Source organism: Piliocolobus tephrosceles, chromosome 20, assembly GCF_002776525.5.
Source record: "Piliocolobus tephrosceles isolate RC106 chromosome 20, ASM277652v3, whole genome shotgun sequence".
Lineage (NCBI taxonomy): Eukaryota > Metazoa > Chordata > Mammalia > Primates > Cercopithecidae > Piliocolobus > Piliocolobus tephrosceles.
The window spans coordinates 42,126,407-42,145,358 of record NC_045453.1 but is presented as its reverse complement, the minus strand read 5'-3'; the positions used below and the strand labels follow the sequence as shown (position 1 = coordinate 42,145,358).

The 18,952-nt window shown below is 43.0% G+C and overlaps 1 protein-coding gene across 8 annotated transcripts in view; it reads left to right on the top strand.

Moving 5' to 3' along the window:
- Window positions 1–18,952, top strand: part of RIN2 (Ras and Rab interactor 2) — a 249,322-nt gene that overhangs the window by 224,678 nt on the left and 5,692 nt on the right. For all 8 annotated transcript variants that reach the window (XM_023217765.2, XM_023217768.2, XM_023217762.2 and 5 more), the window contains 3 exons: window positions 11,732–12,037; window positions 13,843–13,974; window positions 18,257–18,420. In XM_023217765.2, the coding sequence (XP_023073533.1) occupies window positions 11,732–12,037; window positions 13,843–13,974; window positions 18,257–18,420 (602 nt within the window). The remainder of the gene's footprint in view (window positions 1–11,731; window positions 12,038–13,842; window positions 13,975–18,256; window positions 18,421–18,952) is intronic.

Here is an 18,952-nt window from a genome sequence, read left to right as displayed (position 1 = left end):
GTCTATGTCTGCTTTAAAAAAAAACAACCTATTTCTATCCTCATTTCCTATAGCTTCTGAAGAAGATAGCTCTGAACTAGAAGACAGAATTCTAATTTAAAGCCTAGATTTATGCAACATCCTGAAGTCAAGAAGGTAGGAGGAGATATTACACTGGTTTACTCCATGTATGTTAGGGCAGTCATTTTTAGGTGAAAATGAACCTATGAATGCATGCACATGTATCCCTTTAGTATGTGGAGATAATAACTCATCTGTCTTCTTCAGAGGGTGGTTATTCAGTTGCATAGAGAAAAGCTAATGAGAAAAACAAATAGTTCTCACTCGCTTTCCTTTTGCCCATGTGCTGGTGTCACTATCCCTTCTAGCACTTTCTGGACAAGTGCAAATGATAAACAGTGAATCAATCTCAAAACTGAAAAATTGCCCCTGTAAATGATTATGTCCTCTCTTGGAGAATTTGCATTCTATGTAGACTACCCTTTGGAGCATTTCCAACCAAAAGCCCAGCTATGCAGAGTTTCCTGAATACATGTTCATTGCCTGGCACCAGCTTGGCTCTCCTGGTTGGAGGAAGAAGCCAACGCGGTAAGACATGGGCTTGTTCCTGTGTGCGCCAGCTCTCTATTCATTCCAGGACACATACTGGGCTTCCCACCCAGAGAGCCATCACCTACTCTCACCCCTCCAGAGTGGTACGTGGAAGAACAAACAAATACTTTAATAAGAAGATTGCAGTTTGGGGGCCCTACTTAAAGCCTTGGGATCAACCACTTCATGGACAGTGTGCTGCGCTCATTGCTGATGATTCATGCTATAGGATCTAGATGGGGTGAAATCACTTCCTGCTCCGACACACACTCCTCACTGGTGGGTGTTCACATCCCACCACTCTTGCTTTAGTCTTTTTCAACCCATGGGGGAAATCCATCCGAAGTTTCGGGTAGAGAAATCTTCATTTTGCAGAACTTGTTGCAATGGTGTGGTTAGTGTTTTCATTTTGGTAACATGAAGTTTATTTCTGACTTGATGTCAGTCTTGGGAAATCCCTCTGTTTTCAAGGCTTGTTTCAAGAAAAACAAAATTCATCCAACTCCAAAAATGTTAGTAATCTTAAAGTTTCTATTTCATTCAGATACTCTCCACAGACTATCAGCAGTGATACAAAAGAGCCAACTGTTCATGTTCTTAAAAGTCAGTAGTGGAAAACAAGACAGTACTGTGTTTATTTAAGTGCTACAAACCAAAATGTATGGTTTCTCCAAAGAGCAATTTAATGATTTGAAGAAAAAGTATCCCTAAAATCAGTTTCCACATATTTCAAAGATCACTCCAATTTACGTATCTCAGTGTTTTTTGTTTGTTAATAGAGAAATGATACGGAAAAGACATCAGAGAGTATAGCACACATAGAAAAGGGGATTGAAATGATTCCAGAGAGTACAGCACACGTAGAAAACAGGATTGAAATGATTCCCGGGGAGTTAAACAATCACAACTACTCTGGTTCAGATTTGTTTTTTTGTTTTTGTTTTTTTTTTTCAAGTGAGTATTTAAGCTGGCTCTAGCTTCAATATCTAGTGTGACTTGGTTTGTTTTTAATTTTTCAGGTCACAATTTGGTTCAAGCCCCTGAGTTATCTGGGTTATTTTTTAAGATAAAGAGCTATTCTGGGGCCAGACGTGTGGCTTACGCCTGTAATCCCAGCACTTAGGGAGGCCAAGGTAGGTGGATCACCTGAGGTCAGGAGTTTGAGACCAGCCTGGCCAACTTGGTGAAACCCAGTCTCTACTAAAAATACAAAAAAATTAGCCGGGCCTGGTGGTGAATGCCTGTAATCCCAGCTACTCGGGAGGCTGAGGCAGGAGAATCACTTGAACCCGGGAGGTGGAGGTTGTAATAAGCCGAGATCATGCCATTGCACTCCAGCCTGGGCAACAAGAGTGAAACTCCATCTCAAACAAACAAACAAACAAAAAAGCTCTTCTGAGAGGTGTAGCCAGGGAGACATGTTAGTGCCAAACAGAGATTAAAACCTTGAATCTTCTGACTTCTGATCTAGTACATGTGACCCTATCGCCTGAGGGAACAAATGTCCTTGTAGAGTTAACAAGAGGCAGAGAAAAAGAAGAAAGATTGTGGTATGCAAAAGGATACCTGTATTATTTCCAAAAATTAATTTAAATAGAAAACCATGATAGAAAGCACCTGTTTTTCTCCCGTGGGACAGCCTTTGTTGAATAATTTTTACTTTAGGGCACAAAATGGGGTCAATTATGTGACATCAACCAAAACAAGGTTGATACCCCTGGAGTTGTGACTCTCCGCCCCGGAGCCCCGGACTCCATGACAGCCTGCACAAGGGGGCTATTAGCTCAGTAATTCAGAAAGACCTTGCTCACAAGGTGGGTGGGGGATGGCATCACAAAATAAGTCACACGAAGATGTCTGCTCCAGAGTATCTTCTGACCATATTCCTAGAATCTTTCTACCTCCCAGGCAGGAAACCTCACCGGGTAAAAGAGGAATTCGTGTAGGAATTGAGGAATGTCACCCAAAGGACACCTAAACTGCTGCATGAATTTTGTGGCAGCATCAGGCTCTTTAGGGCACACCTATGTTTTCCCATCCCTCCACTCCAGCCAAAAGGAGGGTTCCCACTGGACGCCTCTGTGAGGCCAGCACTGCGTAGATGCAGCCCTTCCTGGTCCTCAGGTCCTACCCATAGCCTTGTCTCACTAGCTCAGTCTCGCAACAGGGCACAAGTGGTGTAGACACAGCCCCCACTCTCTTCTCGCAGACACAGTGTCCACTCTGGAGCTTCTCAGTTATTGTCCAGGCCCAGGGGAAGTCACAGCCGCCGCCTCTGTGGAGTCAAAGCGTGCGAATTAAATGCATCCCTGTTTTTAAAAGAGCCAAGTGAGAGCACTGGTAATTGCTCCTCGTGGGCGGCCCTTTATGGTTTACAAAGCACTTTGATGTGTAGAATCCCCTTTAATCCTCCGAATGCCTTGGGAGGCTCCATTTATTGCCCTCACTTCTATAGATGAAGAAACCAAAAGCGTAGCAAGGTCAAGCCAAGATGCAAGCGTGACTGACACGGACCCTGGGCAGGCCTTGTCTATACTTCTGGTGGCGGGGAATTACCGCTGCCTTCCAGTTGGTTTTATGTGGCGGGAAGGTGACCTCAGAGGTGAAGGCACATCACACCAGAGGGTCCTGCTGTCTGCATGACTCATCGCTGACATTGTTCTCCCGATCCCCTGGCCAAGGCAGTGTATGCCAGGTTTCTGCCCTGTAAAGTTAAAGATTCCCCTCTTTCCACACTCTGTTCTTTGGAAGCAAGTCACTTAGCACTGCCCACACTCAAGAGATGGAGTGGAATTAAGCTCCACCTCCCAGAGGTGGGAGGATCTACATAAATTATTTGGAATTCTTCCATAAGGGAGACTGGTCTCTTCTTCCCTGCTTACATTTTTCCTATCCTTTTACTAAAAGACACTGAAATCAGTCTGATGGAGTCCCTACATCAAACATCACACAGATGTAGCCCATACTTTTGTAGACTGGCTTTTCCTGAAGCCCACCAAAATGAGCGGAAACTGAAGTGGATCAAAGCCCCAGTGCTTCTTATCCTTATTTTGGCCCCTTTCCTTGCTGGGCTAATGAGATCTTCCTTAAAATCATACAGTGTCCTTTATTATTTATTATTTATGAGTCAAAGTGTGCATGGCCAACAATACTTAAAACCAGTCCAGGTTACAGGACATCCCTGCAGAGTGATGGGGTGCCCCACACCTGCCTGCCCCACCCCTGGGTGGTGATTTCATCACTAGAGTTATACACCTGTATTCTGCAGAGTAAAGACATAATTCCATGTCTTCTCCCAAAGGAAGAATTTTCTGTTAAACTTCACACTTTTGGAGTGTGCGGTGCATGAGGGCCTTGTGCTGGGGACTTCAGCTGACACTAGGGACTGCAGAAACCCAGGTGTGGTTTTCAGAGGGCTTCCCCTCAAAGAGAGAAGACGAATTGACTCTATGTCAGGGCAGAGACAGCAAAGAAAGCAGGTGGCCTGCCGTTTTTTGTGTAGTTTGTAATAGAAGATTAGCAAAATGCTGTCATGGCGGCCCTGGTGTCATATTTTCAAGATCCTGCCTTCCACCCTCCTCAGCCACCAGCTCTGCTCACGTAAGATAGAGAAATTTCTTGACTGAAAGTCAGGGGCTGGTGGTGGCTCAGAGGAAGGGCTCAGGCAGGTCTGAAGCCCTGACTCTGCTGTGGCTGACTTGTGGGTGCTTGGTCATATTTCTTAATATCTCTGTGCATCAGTTGCTTCACATGTAACATGGTGTTGTAGACGCCATTGTGCTCTGCCCACCGACACTTGTTTACCAGTCTGACGTCCAGCTTCTAGCACCTGTGACATTTTGCATGGGGCTTTCACCACAGCTCTGGCCCAGGGTGGGCTAGAAAGCAGAGGGAATTGATGCCCATCCACCTCCAGGAGCAGCCTCAACCAGGGTCTGAAGGGAGCATGTGTATCCGTAACCCAGCTGCCTCTCTCTCCTCCAGGGGGAGCAACTCTAAGGCATGTTCAATGCCGCCTCTTGGAGTTCCCCAGTAGGGCTGAGATCCACCTGCCAGTGGTGATAACTGGCTTAATAAAGCAAACTATATTGGCTGCCTTCTCTCCCCAGTCAGTGCTTCCTGGGATCACTTCCCAAATTTAACCACTCACACTCAAATCCTTGTCTCAGGATTGGCTTCTGAGAGAACCCAAACTAAGACAAATAGGGATTATACACCCATTTTAGTCAAAGAATTGTTTAAATACCTGTAAAGTACTTAATAGACATACTGAGCTTTCACTCAGTGTTAGTTCTGATCCTTAATCTAATAATACAGCCAAAGGAGAATATGCTAGCACATAAAAAAAGAAAGCATCAAGCCATTTTGCCCTTTTTGTACCAAGGGAGGTCTATGTGCCATCTCCTGACTTGTCAGACTAGAAGTAACCTGGGTTGCATTTCTTCCCCAACACCTGGGAAAGTCACCTGACTTCCAAGCCTCATGGCCATCTGTAAAATGAATGACAGAATGACAGTAATTCCAGCGTCGTAGGGCTGGCTGAAGTGAGGATTAATGAGGTAATACATATAATATTAGACTAGGAAGTGCTGAAATAAATGCCCAATAAATGTTAGCAATTATAAACGTTTACATGTCCACAATTTGACTTCCCTACAAGAAAAGGCCCATATCTTGTTATCAAACATTAGCTTCTATTCTACTACTTTACCTTTTTAAAAAAAATCAGAATGCTAGAACTAGAATAAGCTAAGGGGTCATATGATCTAAACTCATGGCTTTTTAAATTTTAAATATGTTTATGTATTTAGGAGGTACATGTGCAGAATTCTAACATGCATATGTAGTGCAGTGTGAAGTCTGGGCTTCTGGTATACCCATCACCTGAATAATGAACATTGTAACCCAATAGGTAATTTTTCAACCCTCACCTCCCTCCCACCCTAACCTCATGTTATATCTTTGTCAAGTAACTTTAGGTTGTAACCTGTACAGTTTTTAAATTATGATTATACTTTAAGTTCTAGCGTACATGTGCACAGCGTGCAGGTTTTTTACATATATATACATGTGCTGTGTTGGTTTGCTGCACCCATTAACTCGTCATTTGCATTAGGTATTTCTCCTAATGCTATCCCTCTCCCATTCCCCCCACCCAACGACAGGCCCTGATGAAGCTGGAAACCTTCGTTCTGAGCACACTGTCACAAGGACAGAAAACCAAACCCCCATGTTCTCACTCATAGGTGGGAATTGAACAATGAGAACACTTGGACACAGAACGAGGGACATCACACACCTGTACATTTTTAATGCAATCATGTGTTGTTTAACGATAGGGATACATCTGAGAAGTGCACTGTTAGAGAATATTGTTGTTGTGGGAACATCATAGAGTACTTACACAAACCTAGGTGGCATAGCCCACTACACACCTAGACTGTATGGTGTAGTCTACTGCTCCTAGGCTAGAAACCTGGACAGCATGTGACTATACTGAATAGTGTAGGCAACTGTGACACAATGCTAAGTATCTCTATGTCGAAACATGTCTAAACACAGGAAAGGAACAGTAAAAATATGGTATCAGAATCTTATGGGGCCAGGCACGGTGGCTTATGCCTGTAATCCCAGCACTTTGGGAGGCTGAGGCAGGTGGATCACCTGACGTCAGGAGTTCAAGACCAGCCTGGCCAACATGGTGAAACCCCATCTCTACTAAAAATACAAAAGTTAGCTGGGTGTGGTGGTGCATGCCCGTAATCCCAGCTACTCAGGAGGCTGAGGCAGGAGAATTGCTTAAACCTGGGAGACAGAGGTTGCAGTGAGCCAAAACTGTGCCACTGCACTCCAGCCTGGGTGACAGAGTGAGACTCTGTCTCAAAACCTAAATAAATAAATAAATACGAATCTTATGGGACCACCCTGGCATATATGGTTCATCTTTGACCAAAACACATCATTATGAAGCATGTGATTATATTACGTGGTTTAGACTCTGGGTGTGGTTAGATTCCCTGGAGAATATTGATTTTTACTTTGTATTGTTTTAACAATCACCAGCTCAGTTAGGTTCAGACTGCTGGCTCTGTCTTGCCTTCCATGGACAATGATTCTGATGACCGTCCAGACAGTGGCAGTGAGAGGGGAAGGGACTTGGCCTCCTCATGGCTCCCAGGGCTCTTTCCAACACAAGCAATTTCTCCAGTCTTCAGCTTTGCCTCTCAGAGTCTCACTGCCTTCTGGCCAGCAGCAGAAACGCAGAAAGTGCACAAACAAAGCCACTGCATTGCTGGTGTTGTGATGTTTCTTTGTCTGTCTCCAGCCTCTGGAATCCATGCTATAGGTGGTCAGCATGAAGGAAAGGGTCAAGGTTTCTGTCTCTCCTCCTTAATGGAGGAGTGAATCAATTCTTGGAGAAGTAATACGAGTGAATCACTTCTTGTCTAGAGGCCACACATTGAATACTTCCTATAAATTATTACAGTAAGTGACATTTAGTCAAGGAAAAGCCAGCAATTGCTATGGTCTCTACCACTTTCCTCTTATGGATTATTTTGGGGCCAGTTAATATAATCTTGATAAATATTTTCAGAAAACTTGTTTCCAGTTTCGGTCATTTAGAAACATATCATTTCTAAAATTCAATATGTTGTGGTTTCAACGATTTTTTACTGTTTGCTTGTTATCAGAAAAATAGAAAAGAAATGAGTGAGGCTAGGCATGGTGTCTCATGCCTGTAATCCCAGTGCTTTGGGAGGCTGATGTGGGAGGATCCCTTGAGACCAGGAGTTCAAGACCAACTTGGGCAACATAGTGAGACCCCCACCATCTCAACAACAGCAACAACAACAAGACAGTAATGAGCTTCAAATGCATATACTCACCTTATTCATCTGTAAAGGTTTCAGGTGTTTGTTTTGCATGCGTGCTTGTGGATGAATACAGTTGACATTACTCCAAGAACTCAGGAAACATTTTGTGGGTTCAAGTCCTGGCTCCCGCTCTTGATAGCTGCTTGACAAAGATGTCCGTGGGTTTCAGTTTCCTCATCTGTGAAATGAAAACATAGTATTCCTCCCGGGATGGGGTTTGTTTGAGGATTTGAAGATCCAGTGCAAGTGAAGTGGCTAGAATAGTGTCATTGTTCTGAGAGTTTAAAAGATTTTTTTTTTTTTTCCAGGAATTAACGATTAATGCCAACAGAAATCACAGAAAACAATGGAGAGTAGTAATTTATGAGAAATGTGACCAATTTGCTCTTTCCTCTTTTGTCTGAGGTGGTTCACGATATGAAAGATCGTCTGTTCTTGGGTTCCTCAAATCCTTTTTCCTTCTTGCTTTATGAGCAGAACCTTGCTTTCCCTACTGGAGAGAGCCAGTTGGGTCTTGGGTCCCTCTTTTCATTTAAGCTCTTGTCCCCTACTCTTTATGTTTATTAAGGATTTGGGGAGGGTGGGAAGGAGGAATGGGGTAAACCTCTGAAAAAAAATGCAGGGACCAGTTTCCTTATTTTTAAATTATGGTCTTTAAAGAAAAATGTACTAAAATCTACCACTAGCAATTACTTTTTCATCTTCTTTTCAGAAAATGGGCTACCCCCTTGGCAGTTGGTCCTAGGTTTCAACCCTCCTAAGAGATTTCCACAGCCCCTTTTATACCTAAGGGTGGAATTCCTCTCGAAGGCCAGCACCCCTCCCTGGCAGCAAGGATGAGTTGCACAAGGGAGCCTGTCCAACTTGCTAGTAACGACCTTTCTGCTGTCATCATCGTTCCCTAGGTGCAGCTGGGAGCCTTTTGGGGGTGATGTGTACTAACACTCTGGCCCAGAGGTGACTGGGCTCACTCTGATGATAAAAGTTGCCCTTGGGGTTCAAGGTGAAAATCTCATCCAGGTCTTCAGTTGTTTTCTGTTTCTCTGATTCATATACATTTATTGAGGTTTAATTTATATCCATAAAGCATGTAAATCTTAAGTGCTCGGCTCAACAGAATTTTACACACATGCACACCCATGTAGACACAACCCAGATCCAGACACAGAACATCTCCAATCCCTGGTGTCCTGTCCCAGCCCAGATCCTCCCCAAGGGGGGACTGCCATGGTGACTTGTGTCCCACAGGTTAGTTTTGCCTGCTGTTGAAAATTCATATAAATGAAATGCTGTAGGAGATACTCTTGTGTCTGGGTTCTTTCACACAGCATTGTGTCCATGAGATTCATCCATGTTGTTCTGGAGCAGTAATGTGAGCTTTTTCATTGAATAAGTACATTCAATTGTCTGAATTTCATTGTAGTATTCCATTGAGTGAATATATCCAGTGTATTCATTCCTGTCCAAATGGGCCTTTGGGTTATTTCCAACTTGGGGCTATTATAAATAACATTACTATGGACATTCATGTATATTTCTAATTAATGATTGACATGGCCTTTGTCCTCCCGTGGTGACCCTCTTTTAACCAAGTAGTGGTCACTTATAACCATGAACGTAGCTTTCAGAATGTTTGGATGAGAGGAATAAACTGGCAAGTATTTATAAAGTGACTTGAACTTTACAATTAAAAGATTATTTACTTTGAAAAGCTGTATAAATGTTATTTAAAATATTTGTGTGGCTTCTATCAAGCCATTAGTCATCTCTGAGCCTCAGTTTCTGCATCTGTTAAATGGACATAATATTAGTACTATGCAAAAATAATAGAATTGTTGCAAGGATTAGATGATAGTGAAGTAAAGCACTTAGATGGAGCCTGGGCCATCTGAGCACTAAATATTAATTGCTGTTATTAATTTTTTATCATAAAGATGATATAAGGTAAAGTCAACGATGCTATAAAGTTGCACGAGCTTATTGACACAAAGCAACCAATGTAAACCAAGTAATTTGTTTTAATGCCAGATGTGAATAAGTTGTTCTGCTTTTTTTCCTACTTTATAACCTCCTTGGCATCAACCTTGATTTCTATAGTTACGTAAACCTTTGTATTTAAACAAAGAGATCTCCTGGATAAGATGGAGGAGGAGAAGAAAAAAAAAAAAAAAAAACAACGCGGGCAGGGGAATCTGATGATGATTGTGGGGTCAGCATTAACTTTTGGCCTCAGTTTTAACCTTGAGGGATTGTTTTCATTGTTTATACCTCTGGGTTAGATTTCTCTTTGTCCCTGGCCATTCTAATAATGGGTAATCATTTGAATTCAATATGATCTGATCCAGTGTCAGGAATTCCAAAGGCCAGAGAGACAACTCAACTCTTTCTTTTTCTTCCTCTTTTTCCTTCCGAGACTCGTTCTGTCACTCAGGCTGGAGTGCAGTGGCAGGATCGAGGCTCACTACAACCTTTGCCTTCAGGGTTCAAGAGATTCTCATGCCTCAGCCTCTGGAGTAGTTGGGATTACAGGCATGCACCACCACACCAAGCTAATTTTTTGTATTTTTGGTAGAGATGGGGTTTTGCTATGTTGGCCAGGCTGGTCTTGACCCCCTGGCCTCAAGTGATCTGCCCACCCCAGCCTCCCGAAGTGCTGGGATTACAGGCATGATTCGCCATGCCCGGCCTAACTTAACTATTTCTAATCTCATATGTAAGTGGATCCATTGGCTTCCCAAATGGAATCAAATTAAGGAGTCATCATTTTATGTGTAGATGCTGCAGTAGAACCCAGGGGGCTTGGACGAGAATGTGCAAACATATGAGATCAAAAAGCTGCTATTGACAAAGCAGGGGAGTTATTGTTATATAAATAGTCTTCAGCCCACATCTCTGGATTTATGGTACTGGTCATTTTGGTATTAGCCAAGAAAGCTACTCCACTGGGCAACCATTCAAAGAAGGAGGGAAGAATAACGCCTCCCACACCCAAAGGTGTTTCCTAACTCAGAACAGAAACACATTTCACACATTTTTAACTTTTAATTTTGAAATCATTTCAGACTTCCAGGAAAGTTGCAAAAATAGCATAAAGAAATATCTACCCTTCACTCAGATTCGCAAATGTTAGCACTTTGCCACATCTGCCTCATTCTTCTTTCTCTCTGTTCACACACACACACACAGGCACACATATACGCACGTACACATATGTGCACACAAATACATGCACACACACTCTCTCTCATTTTTTCTGAACCATTTAAGTTGCAGACATTGTATTCCTTTATCCCTAAATACTTCAATGCATATTTCCTAAAAACAAGGCTATTCGTGTTTAATAACTACAGTATAATTATCAGACCTGGAAAATTAACACTGATGCCTTGTTAGCACTATAACCTAGTCTGCAGGCTGTATTCAATGCCCTACTAATGTAGGCATTTAGCTTTACAGCAAATGAAGAATTTTTTAGTCCAGAGTCTGATCCAAGATCACATATTATATTTAGGTGGATCTACTTCCTCAGAAAATATCTTTTTTTTTTTTTAGATGGAGTATCACTCTGTCGCCCAGGTTGGAGTGCAGTGGCACAATCTTGGCTCACTGCAACCTCCTCCTCCTGGGTTCAAACAGTTTTCCTGCCTCAGCCTCCCCAGTAGCTGGGACTACAGGCATGCACCACCACGCCCAGCTAATTTTTTTGTATTTTTAGTAGAGATGGAGTTTCACCATGTTGATCAGGCTGGCTCCAACTCCTGACCTCAAATGATCTGCCTGCCTCAGCCTCCCAGATTGCTGGGATTATGGATGTGAGCCACCGCGCCAGGCCCTCCTCAGAAAGTATTCTAAGAGATGTTGAACCCTCATTATTAGAAAATCCTTCCTTTAAGATAACATCTTTGCTCTCCTGTTAACTGGATGACCAGTTGAAGGACTAGGTCAAAAGAATGTCTTCTAGCATATTTGCCTGTACTTACAGGGATAGGGCATGAAAGTAATTAAAACAAGTATATTTCATTGTATTGGTTATATGCAAGTTAGACATCATTGGGGAAGATTAGGTCTTCCTGGCTTTTCAGAAAAAAATGTTAACATGTGAGTCATGGTGCTGCTTGGTGTTGTCTGTTGGTTGGATGTTAATGTGTACAACTTGTGTGCCTGCAATGAATGCATAGAGTTGCAGACGTCCATTCTAAAAAAGCAGATGTTGCATTTCTTCTTTCTTCAGACAATGGTCATAGTAGCTACACTTTCTTTGGCAGATGTGGTGCTGGAAAAAGCCATGCACAAGTGCATCTTGAAGCCTCTCAAGGGGCACGTGGAAGCCATGCTGAAGGACTTTCACATGGCCGACGGCTCATGGAAGCAACTCAAGGAGAACCTGCAGCTTGTGCGGCAGAGGAATCCGCAGGAGCTGGGGGTCTTCGCCCCAACCCCTGATTTTGTGGATGTGGAGAAAATCAAAGTCAAGTTTATGACCATGCAGAAGATGTATTCACCAGAAAAGAAGGTCATGCTGCTGCTGCGGGTCTGCAAGCTCATTTACACGGTCATGGAGAACAACTCAGGTGAGGCCGCTGGAAGCCCAGGCGCCATGCTGCTTCCCTCCCGGGCCAGAGACAGGCCTGTCTCCTGTCAGGCTTTCTGATTCCCAATTTCTCCTCCCTGTGATCTCTTGATTTCACCAAGTGCCTTACAAAACTACAAGTGATTCTCTGATATCTGGCAGATTAGCCACATGCAATGGATTAAAATGTAAGCAGATGAGGGCAACAAGATTTTTGTACCTGGCCGATTGAAGTAAAGATTTAGTATGGTTACAAATTCAGTCTCTGGAGTTCAAATCTTCCCTCCAAGAAGAAGAAAATTAACTGAGGGACTTTGGTCCCCTTAATCAACCTTGCACGCTGTAGTTTTCTGCGTCTTTAGCTGGATGTCACCCTTTCTTTCATAAGGTGGGGTCAGCTGAGACAGCTCACACATAGCCCCAAGTGCAATGGAAATACCAGCGAGCATCATTACAACATTTTGGCCAATGAGGGTTTGTGTCAATGACCTATAGTATGTGAAAGGAACTCAGAGCATTCAGTCATAATGAGGCCTCATTAGAGCCGTTTCATTGGCTAGCCCTTCTTTGCTACAAGCCGAACCAATATAATTGAAATTCACCAAAGAGTTACAAACTTGGAAAGCCAGCCCTCAGATTTAGCCTTGCTGCTTCCTGTAGATGCAGGGGTAACCATGAATCATGGATAGTGATGGAGCCTTGCATTGTCCCAGGTCTTCAGTAAGCTTATTGTAATTCCGAGGACGATTACGAACTTTTCTTCTTAGTGAAATTGCTTAATGAAGAAGCAGCAGAGAGAAAACACAGGCTCTATTAACCACTGCTTGAGTAGACAGGAATGTATGTGCACTTTGGGAATTGTTGAGTGAAGATGTTAAAATATGAGCTCCTGGGCCTGGTAATGATAGCACGTGAACATCACCTCATAAGTTTGCAAGCATATTTCACATGTAGGAAACATATTTTCTATAGTTCACAGTCATTCATAAAAATTCCCCAAATAATCTGCACGGGATTTTGCTCTTCTGAAGCACAGTTTCTCAACACACACACTAAAGACTTGATGTAGACAGAATAATTCTTCTAATCTAATCGGGGGCTGTCCTGCTTCCTGTAGGAAGTTTAGCAGCATCCCAGATGTCATCTGCATCCCCACCCTCCAGTTATGTCAATGAAAAATGTCTTCAGACAATGCCACATATCCCCCGGGGGACAAAACCATCTCCAGTTGAGAACCACTGATGTAAAGAAAACTAGAAGTAAAGACTAACACTTTTTGCCATATATTTCTATTAATCAATGTGTGTATTCAACATAAACCGAATTCACTGTGTGCTCACATTAAATACAGAGCAAAGTTGGCTTATTCCTGGTTTGAGTTTGGCCTTGTCATTATGTTTGTGAATAATGTGCACAGCAAGAAATAGGAAATAAGACACAAAGAATTAGCATAAGTAAATATTTTGTGTTTTATAATATTGTTTATTGTTTGCTGAAAATTAAAATATTTTAACAAGCATTCTGTTCTATCATATAATTTTATACAAATTATAAATGTGGGGAGAAAATCTGTAATGTGTTCATTGGTTCATAGACATTCATGCTGAAACTGTAAGGGCTGGTCTCTAACATTAGCAGCTGGGAGGGTCACAGGCTACATAGGATTCCAGAAACACCCACCTCTGTTTATAAATAGCACAGTCCCCCAGAGTGACTCCTTGCTGTCTAATAAAAGCAACAAGTAGGATGTGAAAGGAAGAAAAGTTGGTAAAAACATTCCATCTCGTTCTTTCTTCCTACTCTCAGGGAGGATGTATGGCGCTGATGACTTCTTGCCAGTCCTGACCTATGTCATAGCCCAGTGTGACATGCTTGAATTGGACACTGAAATCGAGTACATGATGGAGCTCCTAGACCCATCGCTGTTACATGGAGAAGGTAACTGCTTTTGAGAAAAGTTGAAGGAACTGGGTGCTATTTTTTTCATTTTTTTAAAATTGAGATGAAATTCATGTAACATAACATTAATCATTTCACAGTGAATAATTCAGTGGCATTTGATATATTCACAATGTCATGCATTCTCCACCTTTATTTAGCATCAAACTATTTTCCTCACCCTAAAATAAAATTCTGCACCCATTAAGCAGTTACTTGGGTGCTTTTTTGACATCTTAAGTGTTAACTGAATTTTTTTTTTTTAATTTAAAAGAGTGTACTAAGCTTTTTCTGATTGCAAAGGTAATACACACTCATGGTAGAAAAATTGGAAAAGCCACGAAAAACACAAAGAAAAAATATAACCCCATCTTAACCATGCTTCACTAAGATTGCTTAATGGCAATAAAAAAACTACGTTCAGTAGAATAAATGCCATTTTTTTTTTTTTTTTTTTTGAAGAAATGGTTTCTTTGACTCCAAGAGAAAATTATAAATTTTTGTTGAGGATATTTTCATCGCCAGAAATATAACCTGCTCTTATATTAATGAAATGGGTAAAAGCTCGGCTTTGTTTTTATTTTTTTAAAATTTCACTTTTAAGGTAAAAACAGTATTAAATTTTTTCCAGTTTTTTTTTTAAAGTATCTTTTCATTTTTATAATAAAAACACAGGGGTGTGGAATCCGTGCAGTTTGCTCTCAATTTACCTTGGCAGTCGGGTTCCTTCTTATGTCTGCCTAACCCCAACATGTCTTAGCAGAAATTCCTTCTCCTTACGCATAGCTTAGGTATTTTACCATGGAAATGATGAGGATGTTTGGCACACTAGTGCACAGCCTTGAAAAGCAGAAATAACTGGGACTCTGTGTGAGCTTACCTTTTTAAAGGAGAACAAATCAGGGCCTGTGCACTGTGAATCCTCTTAATCCATTTTAATATATCCAGATAAAAACCCAGACAAGCCCTAGGGGGGACTGTTATGGGGTTTTTGTTGTTGTTGTTGTTGTTTTCCGGTGACTTTCAGTCTGGGCTTGAGTGGAAAGTCCATCTCTGACAGGATTCCCTAAGGAATGAGTCATCCCAGCATTTTCCCTGGAGGGAATGAAGTGCATTTTTACCACCCCAGAATGTGCCCCTTAGTCTCTTCAGTCCTACTTTTTCTGTCGAGGGACCACCCTCCCTGGAGCCCAATTATGCCCTTCCCATGTGGCCATGGGTAGTGCTGACTCAGGATGTGGGATGAATATCTCTCCTCCTGTTCCCCATCCCAGGCAGGTATGAATGGGCCTCTTTCATTCTTTCACCCTTTAGCCTCTTCTGTCCCCTCATTAATATTCCTAACCACGGAACCAGACACTCCCTGATGAGCCTCTGAGGCCCTCCCTGGAGCTTTTCTTGCCTGCTCTGCCCTGGGATTAGACAGGACAAGGCCAAACATGTGGTTTTGCCCAGGGACCAAGAGAAGCATGTTAGTCTACATGGCATGCTTTCCTTCCTTCCACTGTAATGTTTGGTATTAATACAATTTGGGGTTTGGTTGTTCTTTTTCAAGCTTCAATCATGTTTAATTCTAGTAATAAGTATGTAGAGCTCTTAGGGCTTTGGGGAAAAAGACATGCCGGTTTCACTTAGAAAGTCGATTGTTACTGACAATGTGCACTCAGAACAAACATTTGCTTATATCTTGTGGCCCAAGGACACAGACAGCTACTTCCTGCCCCTTTCCCAGATTGGCCCAGGCCAAGGCCCTGTGTTGCTGACTGATGGACAGGTGGCTGTCATCTCCTCCGCCAATCCCACAAGAAAGACAAGGGCACAACTAGTAAGGACACAAAGCGGCTGGTGAGCTCGCACTTAAATGGAGCCTGCTTCCACTTAACCGTGTCTGGGGCTTCTTGGCTGCCTTCCTTGGGAGAGCAGGAGGCCTAGTCGGGTTGGCTGTGATCACAGACCAGGCCTGCGTAGCATCGAACTGAAGCTAAGCAGCCTGGGAGGAAGAGGCTACTGAGCAGTGGCAAAAATACAGATTGGACTTTTCCGTGCCTGCCCAAAGTCCTCTTTGGTTTGCAGGGTAGCAGCCACGTCTGTTTTCTGCTGTTTAAGCAGGTATTCTCATTTACCAAAAAGGCGTCATAGAATCCCTTAGAATTGCACAGCTCTTGTGGTAGGGTTATAGTTTTGCTGAAATTTAAAACCTTCTCTAATTGCATCCACATGTTTCAAAGTGTGGTCAATTTTGTGCTTCCAGCATTTGAGTTTTCTCCTTAGTGTCCTGAACAGATGAGAGCTAGGGAGTCTAAAATTTGAAGTCCAAAGGAGCCCCCCACCACCCCCACAAAGATTGTAACAGTTCTCCAAGTCCTTGCTCAAATCCTGACCCTCTATACAGCCTTTCCCGAATACTTACATTCATACTGATTTCTCCTGGAATTCTTCATGTAGCATCTGTATTCTGGATTACTGAGTTTCACACACAGTCACCTGCTGATTTGTTTGTGGGGCAAATATTTGGTAAAGATCAACAATTCAAAACTCTTAACTAGGGTGATTTTACTGTAGGTGGCAAGGTCTGGAAAACCTTTCAGATCACTCTATACACAGAAAGCTTGACATGTGATCAAGGGAAGGTGCATGGCTCAGGGTGACCCAGATTATGCTGCAGGAAAAAATAACCTCAAGTCTTTATCTGCAACTTGAAAACAAGAAGGGTGTTTTTCTTTCTCGAGTTCATGTCCAGCACAAGTTTGCAGGGCGTGCGGCTCCTGACCACATGGAGGAGACAGTTGCCGTCTTGCATATTGCCACTTATTGACCAGAGAGAGGCTTCCGCAGGGTCTCACATGAACCGTTAAATACTTTGGCCCTAAAGGTAACACTTATGCACAAAACTCATTTCACCAAACTAACTTCTGGTCCCTGCAGGCATAAATGACCAGTGTCTTTTTAAAAAACAAAAAAACAAAACAAAACAAAACACACATTCATAAACTTCTGGAGAGTGAGGACTCAGATTCTATTTCTTACAAACGTACCTTCTCCCCTGTAGCTGTGGCTCACAGTAGACATTCAGTGGGTATTTTGACAAACAATGTCTCTAAATCTAAAATGCGCTGTGCCCAGTTAGGGAATTTTTAATAAACATTTGGGGCGACCCCTAGTGGCTCTTCAGCGCAGAGACCGTTAAGTTCCTCCCCAGGCACCTAATTATATGTTACAACAAAAACTATGAAGGAATACATACGCATCTTACAGGGTCGTCAGCCCTTTTACACTCCTCAGGAACATAAGAGATCATTCCTAAATGCACCATCACAGGAGCATCACTTTCCTGTAAATTATTTTATCCTAAGTGCCAGACGTTATGTTAGTCCCAAAGGAAGGGGTGAGAAAGGGAATCAGGAGAAATTATTTTTGTTGTTGTTGTTTTTTTTTTTTTTTTTACTTTTTTTAAAAACCAAATTCTTGTTTATCAGAGATAGAAAATATCAACTACTAAAAGAAAAAGCCAAAAGCAAGTGTTGCCACGAGTCTGGACTGATGGAGGAGATTCTGGCCTTGGATTGTCTCACAAGCCTGACTTTCCCCCGACCACCCCGTCAGGCCTTAATACCCCAACTATTTCTAGCAAACGTTTTTCACAATTGTACTTTAATAATTTTGGCCAGGCATGGTGGCTCATGTAATCTCAGCACTTTGAGAGGCCGGGATGAGTGGATCAGTTGAGGCCAGGGTTCGAAACCAGCCTGGCCAAAATAGTGAAACCCCATCTCTACTAAAAATACAAAAATTAGCCAAGCATGGTGGCGCATGCCTTTAATCCCAGCCATTCAGGAGGCTGAGGTGGGAGGGTTGCTTGAGCCTGGGAGGCAGAGGTTGCAGTGAGCTGAGATTGTGCCACTGCACTCCAGCCTAGGTGACAAAGCGAGATTCCATCTCAAAAACAACAACAACAGAAACACTTTAGAGGCTTGGTCAGTCTCACGCACTAGAATGGAAATCCCATCAGTGGAGACAGGAACCTTGTCAGCCTGGCTTGTCTGTGCTCCCCCGGCCCCTCCCAGGCCTGGGTCACTCCATAAATCTCTGTGGGATGGCTGTGTGAAGGGATGGATGGAGGAGTGAGTGCCATGCTCTTGGATGTGGGCTTCTGTGATCCTACAGGAAATGCATGTTGAAGAAATGCTAAAAATACAAAACATGCCCTCTAACGCTGGCATCCCATTATCACCTGTGAGCGGAGGTTGGCACTGGGAGGACCCACTCTTTCTGCTCTTTTCAGGAGGCTATTACTTGACAAGCGCATATGGAGCACTTTCTCTGATAAAGAATTTCCAAGAAGAACAAGCAGCGCGACTGCTCAGCTCAGAAACCAGAGACACCCTGAGGCAGTGGCACAAACGGAGAACCACCAACCGGACCATCCCCTCTGTGGACGACTTCCAGGTGTGCAGCTGGCCCCCGCTTTGCTTCCTTCGTCCTCCAGGAATGCAGAGCTGGCTCACCCAGCACATCCCAGCTCAGAGGTCCCCACTGTGTTGAATTATTTGGCAGGAAAGGGATATCTCAAACCACCCTCTGGCCTTGTTACATTGCTCTGTTTTCTTTACATTTATATATGCATGGGATATTTGGCCCAAGTTTTGCTGTCCTTAAGAAAACCAAGTTGAATTAAGGCAGGATTTCTGCCCAAACAAGCAGACGATAAGTCAAAAAGGAGGAGGAAGCATTTGGCACAGGCGTTGGAGATTTTGTTTCATCAGGAAACAGCCGCTGTGTTACGCGATGCCATTGGCCTAGTTTCTCTTTGGGAAAAGAGAGAGGAACAGTGATGGCTCCTTCCCTTTTCACTCGCCCAGTCTCCAAAACAGAAGACCCCAGAATCTCAGCAGCAGCAGCAACAGCTATGGCAGCCATCCACAGCACAGAGTGACCAGGCAAGCATCTGAGCGAGTCCTGCTCAGGTTCCCTGGCCAGG